The sequence below is a fragment of the Phalaenopsis equestris genome, unplaced genomic scaffold (assembly GCF_001263595.1).
Source record: "Phalaenopsis equestris unplaced genomic scaffold, ASM126359v1 Scaffold000915, whole genome shotgun sequence".
Taxonomy (NCBI): Eukaryota; Viridiplantae; Streptophyta; class Magnoliopsida; order Asparagales; family Orchidaceae; genus Phalaenopsis; species Phalaenopsis equestris.
In genome coordinates this window covers 81,860-102,012 of record NW_018165354.1, presented here as the reverse complement: position 1 = coordinate 102,012, position 20,153 = coordinate 81,860, and the positions used below count along the sequence as shown (strand labels likewise).

General features: G+C 40.8%; 1 protein-coding gene across 1 annotated transcript in view; it reads left to right on the top strand.

Moving 5' to 3' along the window:
* Positions 1–20,153, top strand: part of LOC110032302 (SCY1-like protein 2) — a gene marked incomplete at its 5' end in the record, with an annotated part of 85,666 nt that overhangs the window by 51,060 nt on the left and 14,453 nt on the right. The window contains 1 exon segment of the mRNA XM_020735884.1: positions 19,501–19,614. Coding sequence (XP_020591543.1) covers positions 19,501–19,614 — 114 coding nt within the window.

Below are 20,153 nucleotides of genomic sequence, written 5' to 3'. Positions count from 1 at the left end.
GATGTTGAAATCAACGATATGTTGACATTAGTAAGGAAGACATGTAGAGTTCGATGAGATTCTGTGCAGAGTATGTAATCCCGAGGGGATGATTCTATGACTTTTATTTGTCGCACCAAAGGGGGCAAATCGAACAAATAGACAAAATTCTGAAAAAAGTTTCAGTCATCTGTTTTAAACAGGAATTACAAATCAAACACAGGCTGAAGCCTCGAAAAGAACAATATGCAGACTGTATCAAAATACATCTAAAATACGTCATGCCAAGTACTCATCATAGACTGAACATATCCGTTGCATATCATATACGTTGAAATGACACGTAGTCCAAGAAGATAGGGAAACTGTGGACATCCGTTGCTGGTGTAGGAAGCTCTTGATCAAGCTGACCTTCTAAGCCGTGCTCCAGGATAAGAGTTCCCTTCGCACATGTCTAGCGGTGCAACCCTCTCATAGCTCGTAAGGCAGTAACTCCTCTAGCTCTGGATCTGGCTGAAATCGAAAAGAACAATATGCAGACTGTATCAAAATACATCTAAAATACGTCATGCCAAGTACTCATCATAGACTGAACATATCCGTTGCATATCATATACGTTGAAATGACACGTAGTCCAAGAAGATAGGGAAACTGTGGACATCCGTTGCTGGTGTACCAAGCTCTTGATCAAGCTGACCTTCTAAGCCGTGCTCCAGGATAAGAGTTCCCTTCGCACATGTCTAGCGGTGCAACCCTCTCATAGCTCGTAAGGCAGTAACTCCTCTAGCTCTCGATCTGGCTGAAAACCATGCGGTATCTTGTCGTTGTCCATCCTCCGAAAAGTTACTGAAACTCGGGGGCATCGCACCCCCGGAATGCAATGCTTAGCTATATCTGCACCGTTGCCCTTAAGGACAAGTACTGAATTAACCGGTAGAGGAATCTCCACAGATCCTCTGAACTCTCCGGGGCCGATGACATCACTCTCTGTCCCAAACAGGATGTTGCTTCTGCTCATCAATGAGACTGTACAGAAAGGTCTTACGAAGTCATGATGATTAGTATGTGGAAGTATGCAATCTCCCTCTTCATAGATATTAATGATACAACTGTTTGGAATGCAATCCGCAGGAAGTATGTTCCATCGAACCATTCTCTTAACCATCCATTTGATCATTGGCGGCAACGAGTCCACTTGATCATATCTGAGGATCCCGTGTGGATTCCCCTATCTATCTCTTGTAAAATTATAGCAACAACCACATTGTATCGTGAATTTGCCTTCCCTCTCATCCATTTTCTTGGCTCGGAGTAAGTCCTTTCCATCAACAAGCCTGCTCGACCCTTATCCTTCAAATAAAAAATGCATTCGAGGATATTCCGTTCATCACTTTCAGAAAAGACTCTGGTGTGTAGCTCCAATCACTTTAGGATGTTGTTGAGTTCTCCCTGCACTTTATCGTAGAATTCAATTTTTCTTTTATCTACCCTGCTCATCCTGTAATATTCCATCGTGCTAGGAAACGGTGGCTGTCGGGGGTATTCCCTCGTCTCAACATTGATGGAAACCCAAACTGGTGCTGACTGTTTCCAGCGGAATGTAAGACTCGGTCTCCTTCGGAACATAGGGTTCGGTACCTCGTGAGACGTATGCTTCTGTATTTAGCGAACCATAAGCTTCTCCATTTGGTGCTTGCCGGTTTGAGAATTATCATCATTGGAGGCATACTCCTCTAAAGGAGGCATACTCTTCTAAAGTACTGTAGTGCTGCAGGTGCAGGATATTGTAGTCTGGGCACTCTACGAAGGCCCTCGCAGCTGAAGCACGGACAGGTATCTCAGCGTTGCAGCAACCCAGGCGAAGAGCATCTGAAGCTGGCAGTGGTCTCGTCTCTGGAACAATCCTGGACTCAGCATCCGAAGTAGATAGGCTGAACGAACTCTCTTTCATGTCTGGTTCGTAGATATGCCCCTCTAGAATAGGGGCGAGTAAGTAATTTGTATCCTGCTGGCGCCTCCTCTCCTCTCGTAGGAGAGCTGGTTGTCTGCGTCGACTGGCATTTCTGTGTATGGTCCTTTGCAGCGGAGCGAACGGTACCCTTTCTTCGTTTGCAGTAATTAGTCCTCCAGCTGGTGTAGCTACCATGGAGGGTAGGCGGTTGGACCCTTCCATCGGGTCTGGCTGTATCATCACCTATTTCCCTTTCAGCGAGGACTTATTTTTGGTACTGAACCTGAGAAGTGAGGGCAACCCCTTCTTTTCTTGCGGGTGGACGACATCCATCAAAGGACCGTAGTAATCCATGTTGACCTCGTCAAACTCCATTTTGAAATCAATTGTGCCCCCCTATGGCGCCTTCTCCTCGTTAAGTGCGAGGTTCCAACCTCTGACCTGACATCTTCCTGCAGACGACAGGAAAATCATCAGTGAGCTGAAACTTGGCGTGAACAAGAACAAAACAAATGTGTTTTAATAGAGAAAAATTCAGTTCATATCGGTGAAGAGCTCATTTATTTATGTTTTGCTTCATTTGATAAAATATAAAGTCTGAAGGTAGAGAGGAGAAAGTAGAGAGAAGAAAATTGAAATATAGAGTTTAAAAAATTTCCATTTTATTGGACTTGGTTATAGATATTTCGACCAAGTAAATAACCCGAGGATAATCAAAATCGCAAAATTTTAGTTCAAGCGCTGTCAAGCTGCCTAATATATTTTCAAGTATCGTCCGTTGATCGACAACATGGGTCTTTCACCCCAGAAATTCACCAGCTGGTAAGCTCCCTCTGAATAGACTTTCTCTACAACAAATGGTCTCTCCCAGGTTGTCTCAGATTTCCCACCTATCTTGCGGTGAGCAAGAATAGGTCTTTCGAGAACGAGAACAAGGTCACCAACTTTGAACGACCTCGGGCGGACCAAATTATCATGAGCTTGCACCATTTTTGCTCGATAAAGCTCTAAATGCTGTTGTGCTTCTAATCGTTTTCGTTCGAGACTTTTTAATTCTTCAAGTCTAAGCTTCACACATTCTTCCGTTGTGAGCTGATTAGCGACAGCGATTCTGAGAGGAGTCTGAACTTCTAACGGTAGCACGACTTTGGACCCATATACGAGAGCGTAGGGTGTGCACCTAGTAGGAGCTCTGAACGTTGTCCGGTAGGCCCACAAAGCTTCTAACAACTTATCGTGCCAATCTCTTTTATTTTCCTCTAGTGTTTTTTTCAAAATCTGTACCAATATTTTGTTGAAGGCCTCGGCTAGGCCATTTGCCCTAGGATAATAGATTGTTGAATATCTCCAATCTATCTCGTGTCGTTTGACAAAGTTGTTGATCTTGGTACTTTTGAACGTTGTCCCATTGTTAGAGATTACTCTGCGTGGTACACCAAAACGATAAACAATTTGACTCTTGAAAAACTGGAGAACTCGCTTTGCTGTAACCTCTCGTAGCGACACTGCCTTTGCCCATTTAGAGAAGTAATCCGTAGCTGCGATGATAAATTTGTGTCCCTTAAAGGATGGAGGGTCTATCGATCCTATTATGTCCGTACCCCAACACTCGAATGACCACGAAACAACAGTTGGGTGTAGCTTGGGTGTAGGACATTCGGAGGTTAGTGTAAGACCACCCCATGCACTTGACACTGTTGACACTTTCTTGCCGTATCCATGCAATCAGTTATCATTGCTGGTCAATAATATCCGAGTCTCTTAATCTTCATTTTCATCTTGGGCCCTACCTGGTGAGCACCAAAAAAATTCGGCATGTACCTCTTTAATGATATTTTGTGCTTCTGGTCTGCTAAGACACCGCAACCACATTTGACCGAACGATCTTCTGTAGAGAACGTTACCAACTAGGGCATAAGACATGGCTCTTCTCGTGATGTGATATGCCGCTGATTTGTCCTCTGATAATCTTCCAGTTTGCAAATATTCTATAAATGGTTTATGCCAATTTTCGTTGATATCGACAACTGTATTTATCGTCTCCTCTTTCCCAAGTTTGTGTAGAGTCTCCAGGTCGATCTGAGACAAAACTTGTCTTCCTCGTACTGTGATTTCTATGGAATCCTCCGGGGACATGTTAATTTTCTTAGCGAGTTTTGTTAGAGCGTCGGCATGCGCATTATCTACCCGAGGAATCCTATAGAAAGTCACACTAGAAATCTGTTCCAGTAACTTCATTACATACTGATGGTATTCTGCCAACCTTGGTTTCAAGATCCTGTATTGCCCGACGACTTGCTGAAGGATAAGTTGAGAGTCACTGTAGATGATGATATCAATTATATCTATTGAGATTGCCAATTCTAATCCGGTTATCAAGGCTTCATACTCAGCCTCGTTATTGGTGCACGACTCTGTCAAGTGGTAGGAGAATCTCAGCGTACCCTTATCTGGCGTGATGAAGACCAACCCAATCTCTGTCTTGTCTGGTATAACTGTTCTTGATCCTTTGTCTTTTCTGGCCGACGAAGCGACGAAGCACCACATCTCCCAGCGTTGCGCACTGTAGAATTCCATTTGTAATATCTGCTCATCTGGTAACTGCTCGTCTGGTAACTCGTCATTGAGAGAGAAATCAGTTGGAAGTCGGTGCACAGCGAGAAAATCTGCTAAAATCTGTCCCTTGATAGGCTGGAGGGGGACAAAAGGTATAAATGGATTGACTTTCGAAATCAGGGTTATCCTATGAGAAAACATGTAATGCCTAAGCTTTTGAGCGGTAAAAAATCAAAGCTAGACAATGCTTCTCAGTAGGCGGATACTTTACTTCTGTCGGTATTAGACATCGACTTAAAGGATGGAGGGTCTATCGGTCATATTATGTCCGTACCCCAACACTCGAATGACCACGAAGCAACAGTTGGGTGTAGCACATTCGGAGGTTAGTGCAAGACCACCCCATGCACTTGGCACTGTTGACACTTTCTTGCCGTATCCATGCAATCAGTTATCATTGCTGGTCAATAATATCCGAGTCTCTTAATCTTCATTTTCATCTTGGGCCCTACCTGGTGAGCACCAAAAAATTCGGCATGTACCTCTTTAATGATATTTTGTGCTTCTGGTCTGCTAAGACACCGCAACCACATTTGACCGAACGATCTTCTGTAGAGAACGTTACCAACTAGGGCATAAGACATGGCTCTTCTCGTGATGTGATATGCCGCTGATTTGTCCTCTGATAATCTTCCAGTTTGCAAATATTCTATAAATGGTTTATGCCAATTTTCGTTGATATCGACAACTGTATTTATCGTCTCCTCTTTCCCAAGTTTGTGTAGAGTCTCCAGGTCGATCTGAGACAAAACTTGTCTTCCTCGTACTGTGATTTCTATGGAATCCTCCGGGGACATGTTAATTTTCTTAGCGAGTTTTGTTAGAGCGTCGGCATGCGCATTATCTACCCGAGGAATCCTATAGAAAGTCACACTAGAAATCTGTTCCAGTAACTTCATTACATACTGATGGTATTCTGCCAACCTTGGTTTCAAGATCCTGTATTGCCCGGCGACTTGCTGAAGGATAAGTTGAGAGTCACCGTAGATGACGATATCAGTTATAATCCGGTTATCAAGGCTTCATACTCAGCCTCGTTGTTGGTGCACGACTCTGTCAAGTGGTAGGAGAATCTCAGCGTACCCTTATCTGGCGTGATGAAGACCAACCCAATCTCTGTCTTGTCTGGTATAACTGTTCTTGATCCTTTGTCTTTTCTGGCCGACGAAGCACCGTCGAAGTACATCTCCCAGCGTTGTGCACTGTAGAATTTCATTTGTAATATCTATCTGGTAACTCATCATTGAGCGGGGAGCCAGCTGGAAGTCGGTGCGTAGCGAGAAAATCTGCTAAAATTTGTCCCTTAATAGCACGGAGGGGAACAAAAGTTATATCAAATTGCAATAAAATCATTGAATAAGTTTTGGTCGGGTCATCAAATATTGCAATAGATTGACTTTCGAAATCAGGGTTATCCTATGAGAAAACATGTAATGCCTAAGCTTTTGAGCGGTAAAAAATCAAAGCTAGACAATGCTTCTCAGTAGGAGGATACTTTACTTCTGTCGGTATTAGACATCGACTTAAGTAGTATAGTGCGTTTTCCTTACCCTCGTCATTAACCTGAGCTAACAGGGCTCCGAGAGAGCCGTCTAAGGCCACAGTATAAAGTATCAAAGATTTCCCTATGATAGGGGTTGCCAAAACAGGATGTGTCATTAAATATTGTTTAACTTCCTTGAAAGCCCGCTGACATTTCTCTTCTCAAACGAATTTGACGTCCTTTTTAATTAATGTCGAGAAGGGCTGACATCTACCTGAGATATTAGACTTAAAACGTCTCAGATATGCCAATTTCCCTTGGAAGGAACCTAACTGCTTTAAAGTTTTAGGAGGAGGCATTTCCAAGATAATTTTAATCTTCTCCGGGTCGATCTTGATTCCCCGACGACGAACAACGAATCCTAGAAATTTCCCGGATGTAACGTCAAAGACGCACTTTAAGGGATTCATCTTGAGATTGTTTTGTCGTAATCGTTCGAACACAATTCTCAAATCGTACAAATGATATATTTTCTGTTTACTCTTGATGACCAAATCATTCACGTAACTTTCCACTTGATTATGAATGAGGTAGTAAAAAATCTTCGTCATTGCTCGTTGATATGTTGCTCCAGCGTTCTTTAACCCAAATGACTTCACTCTGTAGAATAAATTCCCAATAGTTGTTCTAAAGGCTGTGAGGGCTGCATCTTCAGGAGTTATCTTGATTTGGTTGTATTCTGACGATCCGTCCATAAAGGAGAAAATTGTGTCGAGGCGATGTCTACCATCATTTCTGGTATTGGCAGTGGGAATTTGTCTTTTGGACATGCTTTATTTAAGTCCCTGAAGTCGACACAGGCGCGTATCTGTCCTGACACAGACACGTATCTGTCCATTTTTTCTTTTAACTGGCACGACGTTAGCTAACCATGTGGGGCACTGTTCCTCCCGCATGAAGTTAGCATCTATTAGTTTCTTCACCTCGACAATCCCTTGCTGCTCTATTTCTAGGCGCATTCTTCTTGGAGTTTGTTTCACTTGGGTTATACTCTTATCTACCCCGAGTTTATGAACTGCAACCTCTGCTGACAGTCCGGACATTTCATCATAACTCCATGCGAATCAATCTTTAAATTCTGACAATAACCTTATTAATTCTGTGGATTCTTCCTCGCTTAGTAAAGAACTTATGAAAGTTGGTCGGGGCTGCTCCTCAGTCCCGATGTTGATTTCCTTCAACTCATCAACTGTTGACTTAATCTCTTCTTCAAATTATCGCGGAGCGTTTTCTATTAGCTGGTCGGTAGAGTCATCTTCCACATCGAGACAATCCTCCTCCGATTCACTAATAACAACCATGCAAAATTCTGAATCATCAACTGGTCCGACTGTACCAAATTCGAGACATTCTTTCGAGTTAGGAATTCAGCTCCTAACATTCCATAATTTTTCAAAGAGTTGCAATTTATTTTTCAGCATCTGTTTTGGCAAATGCCCCTGTTGAATTAATTTTCGTACACAAGGTAAAAAGTAACCATAATATAATTCCATTAATTCATTAGAATTCTCATCAAAATTTACATGATTTTCGAGATTGGGTAGAAGCACGGTGAAATTTGATTGGCTTTGAACCAACGCTACGGACTTGCTTGACCTCTAAACTCTCGACCTTTTGAGGGAGGATCGGAGTAAGGTTCAGGGTGTTCACATAGTGGTTCATACGATCATACATTGTCTCATATTCACTTTTCTCCGCATCTTCCAAAGATATCTCGTACTGAGGTTGCTTCTATTTTGTCATTATTATTTCTTCCTTAGAATCTTCTTCATCCTCAGTATTGATGGTCGGCCTAGTCCGTTCAACAATCACATTGGCTCTTCCTCGTCCACGTCCCCGACCTCGATCTCGATCTCGGGTGCATGGGCTAAAAGAACCCCTATCACTTCGTTGTGAAGAGATGATAACAGGCTGTCGAATCAGAGTTGAATGATCTCTTTGTGATTCCTTTGAATCTCCCACTTCATTCGCCACAATTTCACGAAAGAAGACGGTCTTCTTTAGAGGCGAGTAGTAGGCGGCGTCCTCATGAATGCCAACTTCATGAATCGAAAATAGTTGTAAATCTCCTTTGATGCAGTTTTCTTGTCCTTCCCTGTAATACTTAATACATTGATGTAGGGAAGACAGAACCATGTTATGCTCGTGAATCCACAGTTGACCAAGTAGAGCATTGAAAGAGGTCTCAACACTGATGATATGGAATTTTGCGGTTGTTACTAGTTCTTTAACCTTCGTAAGTAATGTAATTGACCTAAGGACTCTTTCTCTCTTTTGGTTGAATCCTCTTAACATCATCTTTTCAGCTGTAAGTTCCTGAGTTTGATATCCAAATATACTAATGTCCGTATACTCATTAAATTGAGCGATGCTTCAGGATCCACCAAAACTCTGGATAGTACAAATCGACTAATGCTAACGGAAATATAGAGCGGACATAGAGCGGACGATTGCGGTCGGCGGTACCAAGCAACAAATCTTCATTTGTGAAAGTTACCCCAGGTTGTTCTTTCAACGAACAAAACTCATCCGAGGACGTGCTAGCCAACTGTGCTAAGCAAATTTTCGGATCAAGTAGAGCCTTGATCAGAGATTCTCTCATCTCCTTTGACAGGATCAGAGTATCGAAAATTCTTAGTTTGGATGACAACTTTCTGAGATGCGCTAGTACATTGTAATCCACTTTGTCTAAACTTCTAGTTTCCTCTCGAGCATGTGTTTCTTCCATCGCTGGAGGCGGCTTGTTTGAAGCAACTGTTTGTTTCCTTTTTCCATTAGAGTCGTCCATGAGGGTAACACTTTTCCTCTTCTCAAATATACTTCTGTTATCTCTTCTGACACTGTGGTTGACTCCTCAAGTGTAGATTCTGAATCAGATGAATCACAGTTGATGGCGATCGGTATTCGTTTACATTCAAGGACTGATTCATCACTTCCCGAATTGTCATATCCGGTGTCGTTGACATTCTTTCCAATTTGACTAACGGGTTTATCGGACTCAAGTACGATTTGAGGATCAGTTTGGGAATCGAGATTGAAGCTAGCGTGACCAAAATCAGTTACGCTATCATCAGAAACAGTTAAAACATAGCCGAAATCATCATCACTATATTCATAATACCCCGGAGGAGCAAAAAGATAATCATACATGGTTAGATAATCATCCGGAGGAGCAAAAAGATAATCATACATGGTCAAGGGTTTGAGGATTTTCTCCTCCGAATCCGAGACAACTAATCTAGCAGAGGCGGTCCCTATCCTACCCCCCACGCTATTAGTCTTCGTGACGTCACTCTTTTCTCTGTTCTTAGGTTGTAGTAATTTCTTTAAAGAAATCTCTATCTCTTGTTGAACAGGTTGTAGACTCTGAATGCTTGCCTGAACTGAAGCGATCTGAATCTGATCCAATATCTTTTTGGACGACTTGTTCCAAACTGTAGTCCATTCATCTTTTTCTGAGTACGGATTTTTTGGAGTGATTGACTCAGCTGAAATCATATTTACAGAACTTCTTTCAGGTTTTTTTAAATACTCTTTTGAGATTGTTATATTCCCTTCTTTAAGGTTTCTCTCGAGCCAATTCTTGAAGACGAAACAATCCTCTATAGTGTGTCCGAGCATTTTGTGATACGGGCAATAATTAGGTTGATCCTTCTTATTGACCTCCTCTGGCCTCTTCGGAGCTGGTAATCTGAATTCAGACTTCTTCATTAGACTCCTAAATATCTTGGGTACTGCTTCGTCTTTAAAGGAACATATCACTTTCTGTCGTTCTGCCAAGGATATTTGCTTATTCTCTGCTCGACCATACTGCTGTGTCTGTTGCTGTTGGTTATGTTGTGATGGCAGCTGGGAATCCCGACAGAAATTCTCTGCATATATCTTTATTGGTTGTTTTCCCTTGTCAACAGTTGCCACCACCCTAGATTTCTTCTTGAATATCATGGTTGTCTTGGACTTTTCTGTCTTTTCATGAGAATCCATATGCTTGGCTTCTTCTTGCAGATTGTTGGCTTTGCTGAGCAGTTTTTCGAAAGACTTGATGGTGAGTCCCTTAAGCATGAAAGTTATTGGCCCATGAATGCTTTTGAGTAGGATCTCAATCGCATGATGTTCCTGTAGCTGAGGTTCACATTTCATGCTAAGGTTTCTCCACCTCAAAATATAATCTACTAGAGTCTCGTTAGGCTTTTGCTTCTCTATCACGAGATCTCCTATATAAACATGGTGTTGCGTTCCGGCGAATCTCTTCACGAACAAATGCTCTAAGTTGAAGAAAATCTTTACTGATCCATTAGGTAATTCGACATACCAATCAAAAGCTATCCCTGATAAACTGCTGACAAATTGGCGGCAAAATTTGGAGGCAAATGACAAAAGAGAAAGGCTTCATTCCCTCCGGTGCTGCCACAACTAGCTCTAAAATGTGCTACATGCTGTCTTAGATTTCTGGTATTGTTGAATATCTTAAAGTTCGGTGGCACAAAACCCTTAGGGTAGGGCACGACATCGAATTCCTCCCGGTAGGGTCTACATAGAGTCTACCCTTTAAAACCAATGCACCACCCTTAGATTGGGCTAAGGCCTCCCGAACATGCTCGACCATTTGCTTAAAATTTTTTCTGATACGACGCTTTGAGTAGGGTCTCTCTTTTGTAGATCATCTATGTTAGCTGAGGCGACTTCCCTCATCTCATCTTCGATTTGTATAATTTATGGTTGATTGACTTCTTGAGAAGCTAACTGTTGTGGTTGAGATTGTCCCTGAGCTGCAGCCATAGCAGTCATGGCAGCGACCATTTCTTCCATTCTATTCTTCATTTGGCTGATTTCTTCATCTCTTAGGAAGAGAGCTCTACGCAGCTCATCTACGACGTTCACTTCATTAGGAGGTTGAGCGCCGCACGTAGATGTAACTGCTCTGGTTTTGATGACATTAATATCCATACAGTCTTCATCAATGTATTCTTCAAATTTTTTATTTTCATCATCAACGGGAATTCCACTTCCTCGGGCTAGTTCCGAAATCTCGACCCTGAGCCTTTCGACCTTTTTCTCAATTATTGCCCCTCGAATCACTTTGAGGTCTGGAGGGTTCTGTTGGCAACTTCTATCTGTGCATCTTCTTCAACTGTTGTTGTTGTTATCAAGCTGGGTACTTCAGTTCTATGCTTCATGCTATAATTCTGACTCATAGGCTCACTAGATCGTATTGGTGCAACAGCCTTGGGTATCCACACCTCTTTCCTTGAGGGTGATGTTTTGAGACGGGGAGTCTCAACAGAAACATCGGCATGCCGAAGAGAGACATGCTCCCCATGGTGAAAACCGGATACAATACTAGGCAACATGTTTATCATTTTCTTTGGGATCTTAAGAACATCTTTATGGTTGGTGATTGTTGGAACTCTCGGACCCAGTCGTGACTTATCCGGTCGACGGCCTGCGGACCCAGTGGTGGTGATAGTGTCAATTTTGTTCCCCAAGCGGAACTTGACGGGAATGCGAGTAAGTAATTCTTCAGCAGATCTGACGTCCTTTAGTATTTCTTTCTTCATGCGAGGGGATACTGCGCATCCCATCCGCTTAAGCAATTCACTGACTAAGCAACCCTCTTTGGCAGCTAGTCTCTCAAACACTATACTGACTCTGGTGAGAGGAGTAGACTTCTTCCTCTTTCCACCATGTCCATGAGGTGACGGTAAAGCAGCGACTATCTTACAGATAAATAATCTTCTAGATACTTTCATGTCCATCGGTATTTACTAATTGGTGGAACCCACTCCCTCGCAAAAGCGGAGTGGTATCCAATAATCCTGATTTCTCTTGATGAGGAATTTCATCAACAGTCATATCTTCAGAAATCTGAACATCAGCAGTCTTGCGAACTTTTTAGCTACGGTTTCTCCTTTGTGACCGTGTTAACGGCGCAACTTTCGAACTCGACCCAATTTCGAACACTGATGGCGGGACGGTGAACTCCTTAGTTGGACTATCAACGATCATAACCTCTTTTCCCTTAACAGGAGCGGGAAAGTCAGGTTTAGTAGATTTCAAAGTGGCGGTAGTCTTTTCCTTCTTATAAGAAGGGAAATCCTGTAGGCAATTCAGTTTAGACTCAGCAGACGGTTCCTGAACTTCTGGGGGGCGACTTTCACGATCACGAACGGGGATTTCTCGAGAATAACCTCGAGATCCTCAAATCCTGCCCCAAACTTGATGGTGGGGGCGGAGTTACGGGAGTTACGACTCGTCGACAAATTGCAGAAAAAGGTAAGCGTTGGAAACGCCATAGTAGAAACTCAAAAAAAAAAAAAAGATCCTAGGGTTAGTTATTTGGATAAGGCCTCATAATCATAGTGCGAGCACTACAAATTGACAGAGGTAGATCTGTAAACCAGGTAAATTTTATTTAATCGGTGAAGATTTTAAGATTTTAGTGAAAAAATGTATGAAGACTTAATTAATATAAAGAAAATTTAAAAAGCAAGTGCATCAAGACACAATTCGATTTAACTTGCGAAATAACAAATCAAACTTGAAAGACACAAAAAAGGAAGTAAAGTTTGGGACCTAGTGCGGGACCGACTTCACAACGCACAACGCCTAGTTGGAACTAGTCTACCAACACACCTATTGGGGGTCCGACCCCACATAAAAGATCAAAAGACTTTAATGGCCTCCTGAACCTCTCTGTTTAAAGTGATTGAACAGATGATACTGAAGTCTGAAAAGAGTTGATCCTACTTTCCCAAGAAAGAAATGGATGAAACATACCAACGGAAGAAGGGTAATTTGGTCCAAGAGGGACATTGACACATTACCGATGTGTGAAAATAATATTTCTTGTTTTAAATGGAGAGAGAAGCTATTCCCCAAGCTATTCCCCAGCGGAGTCGCCAGAAGCTGTCGACGATAAAAAGTTGGGGTGTGGTGAGTCGCCCATAGTTTTACAATATCAAAATTAAGCGTCGGTAGCCCGAATCAAAATTCTGTCGCGCACTTCGGAAGGACATTTTAATTTACATATAAATTTAAGTTTAGAAAAACATGAAATCAAACTGATCACATAATTTTCACAGTTTAAATGAAAGAGCACTCAACCTCAAACTTTGTATCTATCCCGAGAGATAAACACAAGACTTGAGGATGAGACTCGATCAAATAAACTAAGAAATATATGATGTTCGTTTGGTCGGTCTGCGAAACCGTTTTATTTGCCGACAAATTCCCATATTTAATATGAAAAATTAAATAGTGTTTATTTTAAGCTGGGTTCGAAAAGCTTCCTATAAGGGCAAACTCCTATAGTTAATTACATATTAAATGACCAAAGTCACCTAACAATACTCTCGATAAAAATCAGAAAAAATTATCTTCAAGGACTTTAAATAGATGAGACTTTTCAACGAAATCAGACAAAGAAGTGTAAAAAATGAACGACTCAAATTTGGAACATTTATTACAGAATCCAAAGGAAGAATAACTAGAGGATGTCACATATCCAGAGGAGATTCTTGGTGACTTCCCAGTCTACCCTATGATTTAGTTTCAGTTTCGAGGAGAAATATTCAAGTGTTTTATCTTGCCAATTTTATCTATTTAGGGCTTACATTCGTGTGAAACGATCACACAAATAGTCTGGAAGATGTGAGGATTTAGGTCGTAACGAACAACAACCTTAGAATCCTAAAACGTTGTTATGACTTAGATCGTGCAACAAAGCTATACAAATGCCTAAAAAAAAGTTGATGATTTACGTGTTATGACTTAGATCGTGCAGCAGAGCTATACAAATGCCTAAAAAAAAGTTGATGATTTATGTTGCGCTAGGCGAACAACCTCGAAATCCTATAGATTGTTGTTTTAATTTCTAGGAAAGAAATGATTTAGCTGGAGAAGACATATTCTGCTATTGAAGATGGTCTTGCTGCCCATCGCGCTAGTTTTGAAGCTCCTTGTCGTGACGAGTTTAAGTTTTTTAGGGTGCAGGTTATAATGTCAAATCTAGCGGCCCTATGGTTGTAGTTCTTCAGATATTTTATAGGGAACATGTTGAAGTTTTATAGTGTATAGCATAACAATAGAATATGTAGCACATGACAAGCAGTAGAGTATGCGGTAGAGAGAACAATACAACATGTGGGGTAAAAGAAAAGTAAAAAAAAATACAGCAGGTAGGTGATTTGCAAGAAAGTAACATGTTGTAAACATAAAACAAACTTGTATACCTGGGAGGTCCGCTATCCTTAAGTGTAATTGATGCAACAGGTACAAACAACAAAACTTGAGGAAACAGGCTGAAATGCTTTATATAAACGAAAATAAAGAAACATTGTCCAGAAATCTCGAGAAAGGTCGTCAAAAGACTCACGACATGAGAAATGCGAGGAAATCGTCGAATTGACAAATCGATTAAAATCATAGAAAACACGGAAAAATTCCGAAAAGAAACCACGAGTGCTTTGTCCAAAAATTCCAAGAAAAACATATGATAAAATCCGAAAAAAGGGGGACCGCAAGCACTCTGGTCGGGGCTAGGCTCTACTATATATTAGTCAGCTTGCACATAGGTTTCAAACATGCATAAAGTGGGTTGTATCAATTTTGTTTGTAGTAAAAAATATTTTTTTGTTTTTAAAAAAGGTGTATATGTTATTATCAATTTTGAAAATTAGTTGTCCACGAGTCTATCACGCTGTCGGGCATAAAACTACCAACAATCTAAGAAGGTTCGGGTCAACTCCCGCTAGTCTTATGTCGGTGAATGAAACTGTCATCCTACAGCTCACCGGATTCCTGAATCGGATCCTGATGGGTTCCTGAATCGGATCCCGTTGTCGTAGGATGACATATCATTCTACTCTATCTCAGGTGTGTCTTTGTCATCACCGCCTTAAGCCCTAAAAGAAAGCTGACCTACGTGCGACCTTGCTTAATGGTTTCACGTATAGCAAAAAGGTTATACGTGGACACTTATGTATTAGACATAAGCATAAAAAGCCGAACCAAGAAGCAAAGAAAAAAAACAAAAATGAGGTGAGAGAGAGGGAGGGCTGATTCACCGAAAACATCGAAAAGAACGGAGAATGAATCATCTCTCAAAACTCATGACAAAAAAGACCTGAAAAGGAAGACCCGAGATCCTTGAATCAATCCGGAAGGATATCACTTTCTCACATTTTTATAAATGGCTTAACCCGAGTCAAAATGACCTCTTAACGTCGGTATCCAAACCCTAAAGATATCTTTTATGAAATCAATTCATCTCAGCCAAACATTCTCCCAGGATAAAATTTGGAAATCTCCCAAATTTCATAAATCAAACAAAAGGAAAGTGACCCTGGGGAAACCATCACTAGTATTTCCAACCCCATATAAAAATCAGGATCTTCCAACTTCCAAATTAATCAATAGCCTCATATATCAAATAAACATAAAATCTTCCCATAGAACCAGAGAAATGCTCATGGCTGGGGTCAATAGAGGGGGTTATAGCCACCAAGGCTTTTGGTCAAGGCAAAATAGGGCCAAAGGGACTCACGGTCAAGGCAACCCAAGGCACAAAAGGAGCGGAGGCTCACGACCAAGGCAACCCAAGTCACAAAAGGAGCCCACGGCCCCAGTAGCAACAGGAAAGCTATCCAAAGTATTGCCTTCGATACGTAAGAGAGTGAATGAACAAGCTTGTATAAATCATTCAAACTGGCTCCAATTTCCCCCAAGTAAGACATACAAAATATGCTCAATTTATTTTTGATCGCCTCACTCTATAGATCATGCAAATGCATATGTTTTTGGATGACAAACTTGATTCATCCATAAGTTCGGCAGGAAGAGCCAAACAACCCCGGATAGCCTACCAACAAGCTCAGGGGTGGAGCTAAGAACAAGCATGGACCAACTCCACTACAAGCCTTCGGGTAAGAGCAGAAAAAGGCACAAGACGTGCCCCCAACAAGCTCTCGGGTAAGAGCAGAAAAAGGGCACAAGACAGGCTCTCAACGAGCTCTCGGGTAAGGGCCAGAACAAGGCATAAACAGGCCCCCAACAGAAGCAAGCAAAGGGCAACCACCAAAACTCTCGAGTAGGGACAAGTATAAGGCATCAATCATGGGCTCTCGGGTAGGGACTAAGGCAAACAAAAATCAAACTCAAACCACTCCTCGGGTTGGGACAGGACAAGACAACACCGTGCTCCCAAATCAAGCCAAAATAAATCCCTCAATGTTAACAAGTAAAGCTCACATACCCAAAACAAGATCTCAATCCAGAACCCAACCTCCAACTCTTCCAAGGTGAAAATCGAGCCCCTAAAGAGATCAAATCAAAGCTTTAAAGGCTAATCAAATGCAGTATATGATAGCAATCCAAACCCAACCATTTTTAGTCAAACTGAAAACCAGCAGGGGCAAAAAGAATAAACCCAAATTCAAACAAAAATAAGCCTCATAATCAGGCAAGAGTCAAGAGCTAGAGCAGGTAAGACCGAGCCTCAATGGAGGCCAGAAATCGAGCCACTCAAGGCTAAAACAGGGCCCAAGCATAGATAGAAACTCAAGCTTTAACAGAAATGAAAGTTTCAACTACTTCAAGGTGAAACCGACCCATTTAGAACTAAAGAGTAGTTCACATGCCTTTTGAAACATCAAGATATAGCGCCAACATATGTCTTAAACAAGAGCAATAATATAGAGAGTATATTTAGGCCCCTAATTTAAATATTCCAAGCATGAAACATCTTCCAATAGAAGTTTAAACAAAGTGATGCCTCGTGAGATGCTAAACCCAACCATCAAAACAAGTTACAAGACTTGTCGAATTAAATAAATCCTCCCATAACATGTATTTCATGCAAGGAAGAGCTATATGAAACCAAAGCCGAGCCCCCAAGCATGCATGAAAGGCTAAATAAACTCTCCAATATCTCATGCTAAATAAGAATAGATGAAAAACCTCATAATACATATCCCAACATACTTGCAAGAGGAGCCAACATCAGCTCAAAGCTACATTTTCAATTATTCCAACTTGCTTTTGAACAACAAGAGAAAAGAGAAGCTAGCATCGTCTCAAAGCCATGTTTCAACCTTCTTATTCACAGTGATAGAAATATGCTATAGTTTTAACATTTTAAGCAAGTAGGGAAAAGTGAAAAGCCGATAACATGCTATACTTCTATCCTTCTAAACAGGTAATCAAATCTAGCCCTTAAAGTATGCTTGCATTTCTATTCCTAGATGCTTGAGTATTATGTATTCAATAATTTAAGTGCCAACTAAGTCAGCATGCTGTATCACCCATCGCACCGAGCTAACAGGGGCTCGGCAGAGCAAAATCGAAAAAAAGGCAAGACACAAAAGGGGAAAAAGGTACCTCCTTGAAGCAAAAGAAAGTAACAGGCACTCTCTAACTTCAACTTCTCCTCCACCAACAAGAGGAAATAAATTCAAGCACCAGAAAATTAAATAATTAAGTGAGAAAAGAAAATGACAGAGTTTCCTCCCTAAGAGATTTTCGGCATACCCCCAGGGCTACAAAACCGAGCTCTAATATATGCCAGAGAAGGAGAAGAATGATTAAGAAGATACGGTGGAAGGATCGAGCGCAGAGGATATGATCATCGCAGAGGCCACGCTCTGCGACACGGAGGGTGGAGAGCAGGGTCGAGAGCGGAGGATACGAGCCTCGGCAATGATAAGGGGATGTGTTGCCTGCGAGGTTGTCTCGCGTGCGAGAGGAACGAGCGTGGGGACGAAACTCCAACGGCACGAAGGTGTGGGCCAGATGAAACCGAGCGAACCGCAGTTAGGGCAGAGGTCCACGAGCGCAAGAGGAAGAAACGGGAGAGGGGAAATAATCTAGGTTAAGGATTTTTTTAACATAAGTTAATAATAATAATAATAATAATAATAATAATAATAATAATAATAGCAATGAAACAAACGTCCCCCCTAAGCAAAATTGATGTTCTGGATGCATCGGCGCAGTCCGTTCTGTCATCCAGAGTCGTCTGAGGCAACCTCGTCGTCAATCGGGTCAAAAACGCATCGCGGTCCAAATCCTATCAAAATTCCAGTATGAGTTCAATCAAACAGGACGGTGTAGAGGATGGCGACGCCAAATCAACGTGTGCAGTCAATCCTAAGGCCGATAGTCCTATAGGAATACTCTCCGTGTTCCTTCAGAGTATCTTTACCTGCTAAGCTATTGCGGCAAAAGTGCTATATGGAATGTCAAGTCGAGCGAATAAAAGTTCAGAATTGCTAACGGGGATGGCTCCTTCACTAGTTTTCTAGTAGTAGTCGACAGAAAGGTCCTACGGCTACATCCTAGGCTACTAAGGAGGGGAAAACTGCGCCTCGATCGAAAGCGAGGTCAACACTGAGGCTCCCCATGTTTTGATTAACAGATGATTAAAAGAGTGCTATGTACTTTTCATTACCCATTTCATATACTTATAGCGGACTAGTGCAAAATATTAACAGTTTGGCATCTTTTTAATATTTTTTTTGAGAACAACATGCACATTGTGAGGTTTTTAGCTCATTGACTTATTATCAATAAAATAAAAATCAAGCACATTGTTTCTAATTTTAGTAGATATGGTGTTAATAATTATTTTTTCAGTTTTATTAAAATATAATATAATCTATAAGTTTGATAAGTTTAAATTTCATATATCTTTTATGCATATTAATGGATATATGGGTTATAATATTATATCTAGAGTTTAGATTGAATGATTAAGGAAGAAGCGCCTCAAAAGTTGTGTGATATGAGGATACCATGAAGGCTTAATCGTACATTTTATAAAATCATAATGAGGTTGACAATGCTATATGGATTCAAATGAACTATAAAGAAGGCCATTGATGTCTAAGTTTTGTGTGCTAGAAATAAGAATGCTATGCTAATTATTTGGCAAAACTTGGAAATATAAATTAAGGGATGATTATATTATAGGAAAAGTTGGATTGAAATTTATTAAAAATGAGCTGACTGAAAATAGTGTTGTTTATACATATACAACTAAGGATATGAAATGAGCTTGATTAGCAAGCCTATAAAATTTGTGTTAATAGTATTATGAAGTAAAATGAGTGGAATTAAGATTATGCATGCCACAAATTTTATCTCTTAAAATTGCGATGTTCAACTATCTTATTTTTCTTCATGCTTATGGGAATGCTTGCAGTCTTGCATTCTTTTAACTTTATATTGTTCATTTTTCTCGTGTTTTGTTCCATCTCGTTGTATTGACTAGTTAAGGCTTGATGGAAATGCATTGCAAATTTATGTCAGATCTTGCGAAACTTTTATTTTTGATGTTTTTTTAATTCGTTTTCTTATGCATCGTGTGAAAGATCCTGTGGTGGTTATATTTCTGAATTCTAGTTAACTTTGTAGGATAAAAATGATTTTGAGCTTTCAACGTTACCTGCATTAGTTCCTGTGCTGACTTCTGCATCTGGCGAAACACTACTACTCCTTGTGAAGCATGCTGATCTACTTGTTGACAAGGTGATTGCTAATTATTTTTGTAAACTTACTAGAAGTCCATTTCTTGTTCTGCGATAAAATTTGATAATATTTGTTTTATATACTAAACCCACTTCGGACACCATTATTCTGAACTACTTTATGTTAATAATTATTTGTCTTTGTGTTTTCATTATTGTGCTTTTTTGCCTTCCTCTCTTGATTACTATGAATTATAGGCATTCAAGAGGGTGTTGCGTCTTCGTAGTGCCATTTCATACATTTTGACGCTCAAAACATGCTATTTAGTACACCAACAACAAAGCCTTAATCCCACTACGTGGGGCCGGCCCCACGATTCCTTTTTCTCCATTGTGTCCTATTTAGTGTCATATTTTCATTTAGTTCTAATAAATTAAAATGCTATTTAGTGTCGTTTTTTGAAATTTTAAAATACACTATGGTCCTTGAACATCTTTTGAAAATTTTTTGGAGAGAGAGAGAGATCTATGCATTTATTATGTATATGCATGTGCACAAGGTGCTAATTTGAAAGGCAGTGTCCAACCAAAGTCGTTAGC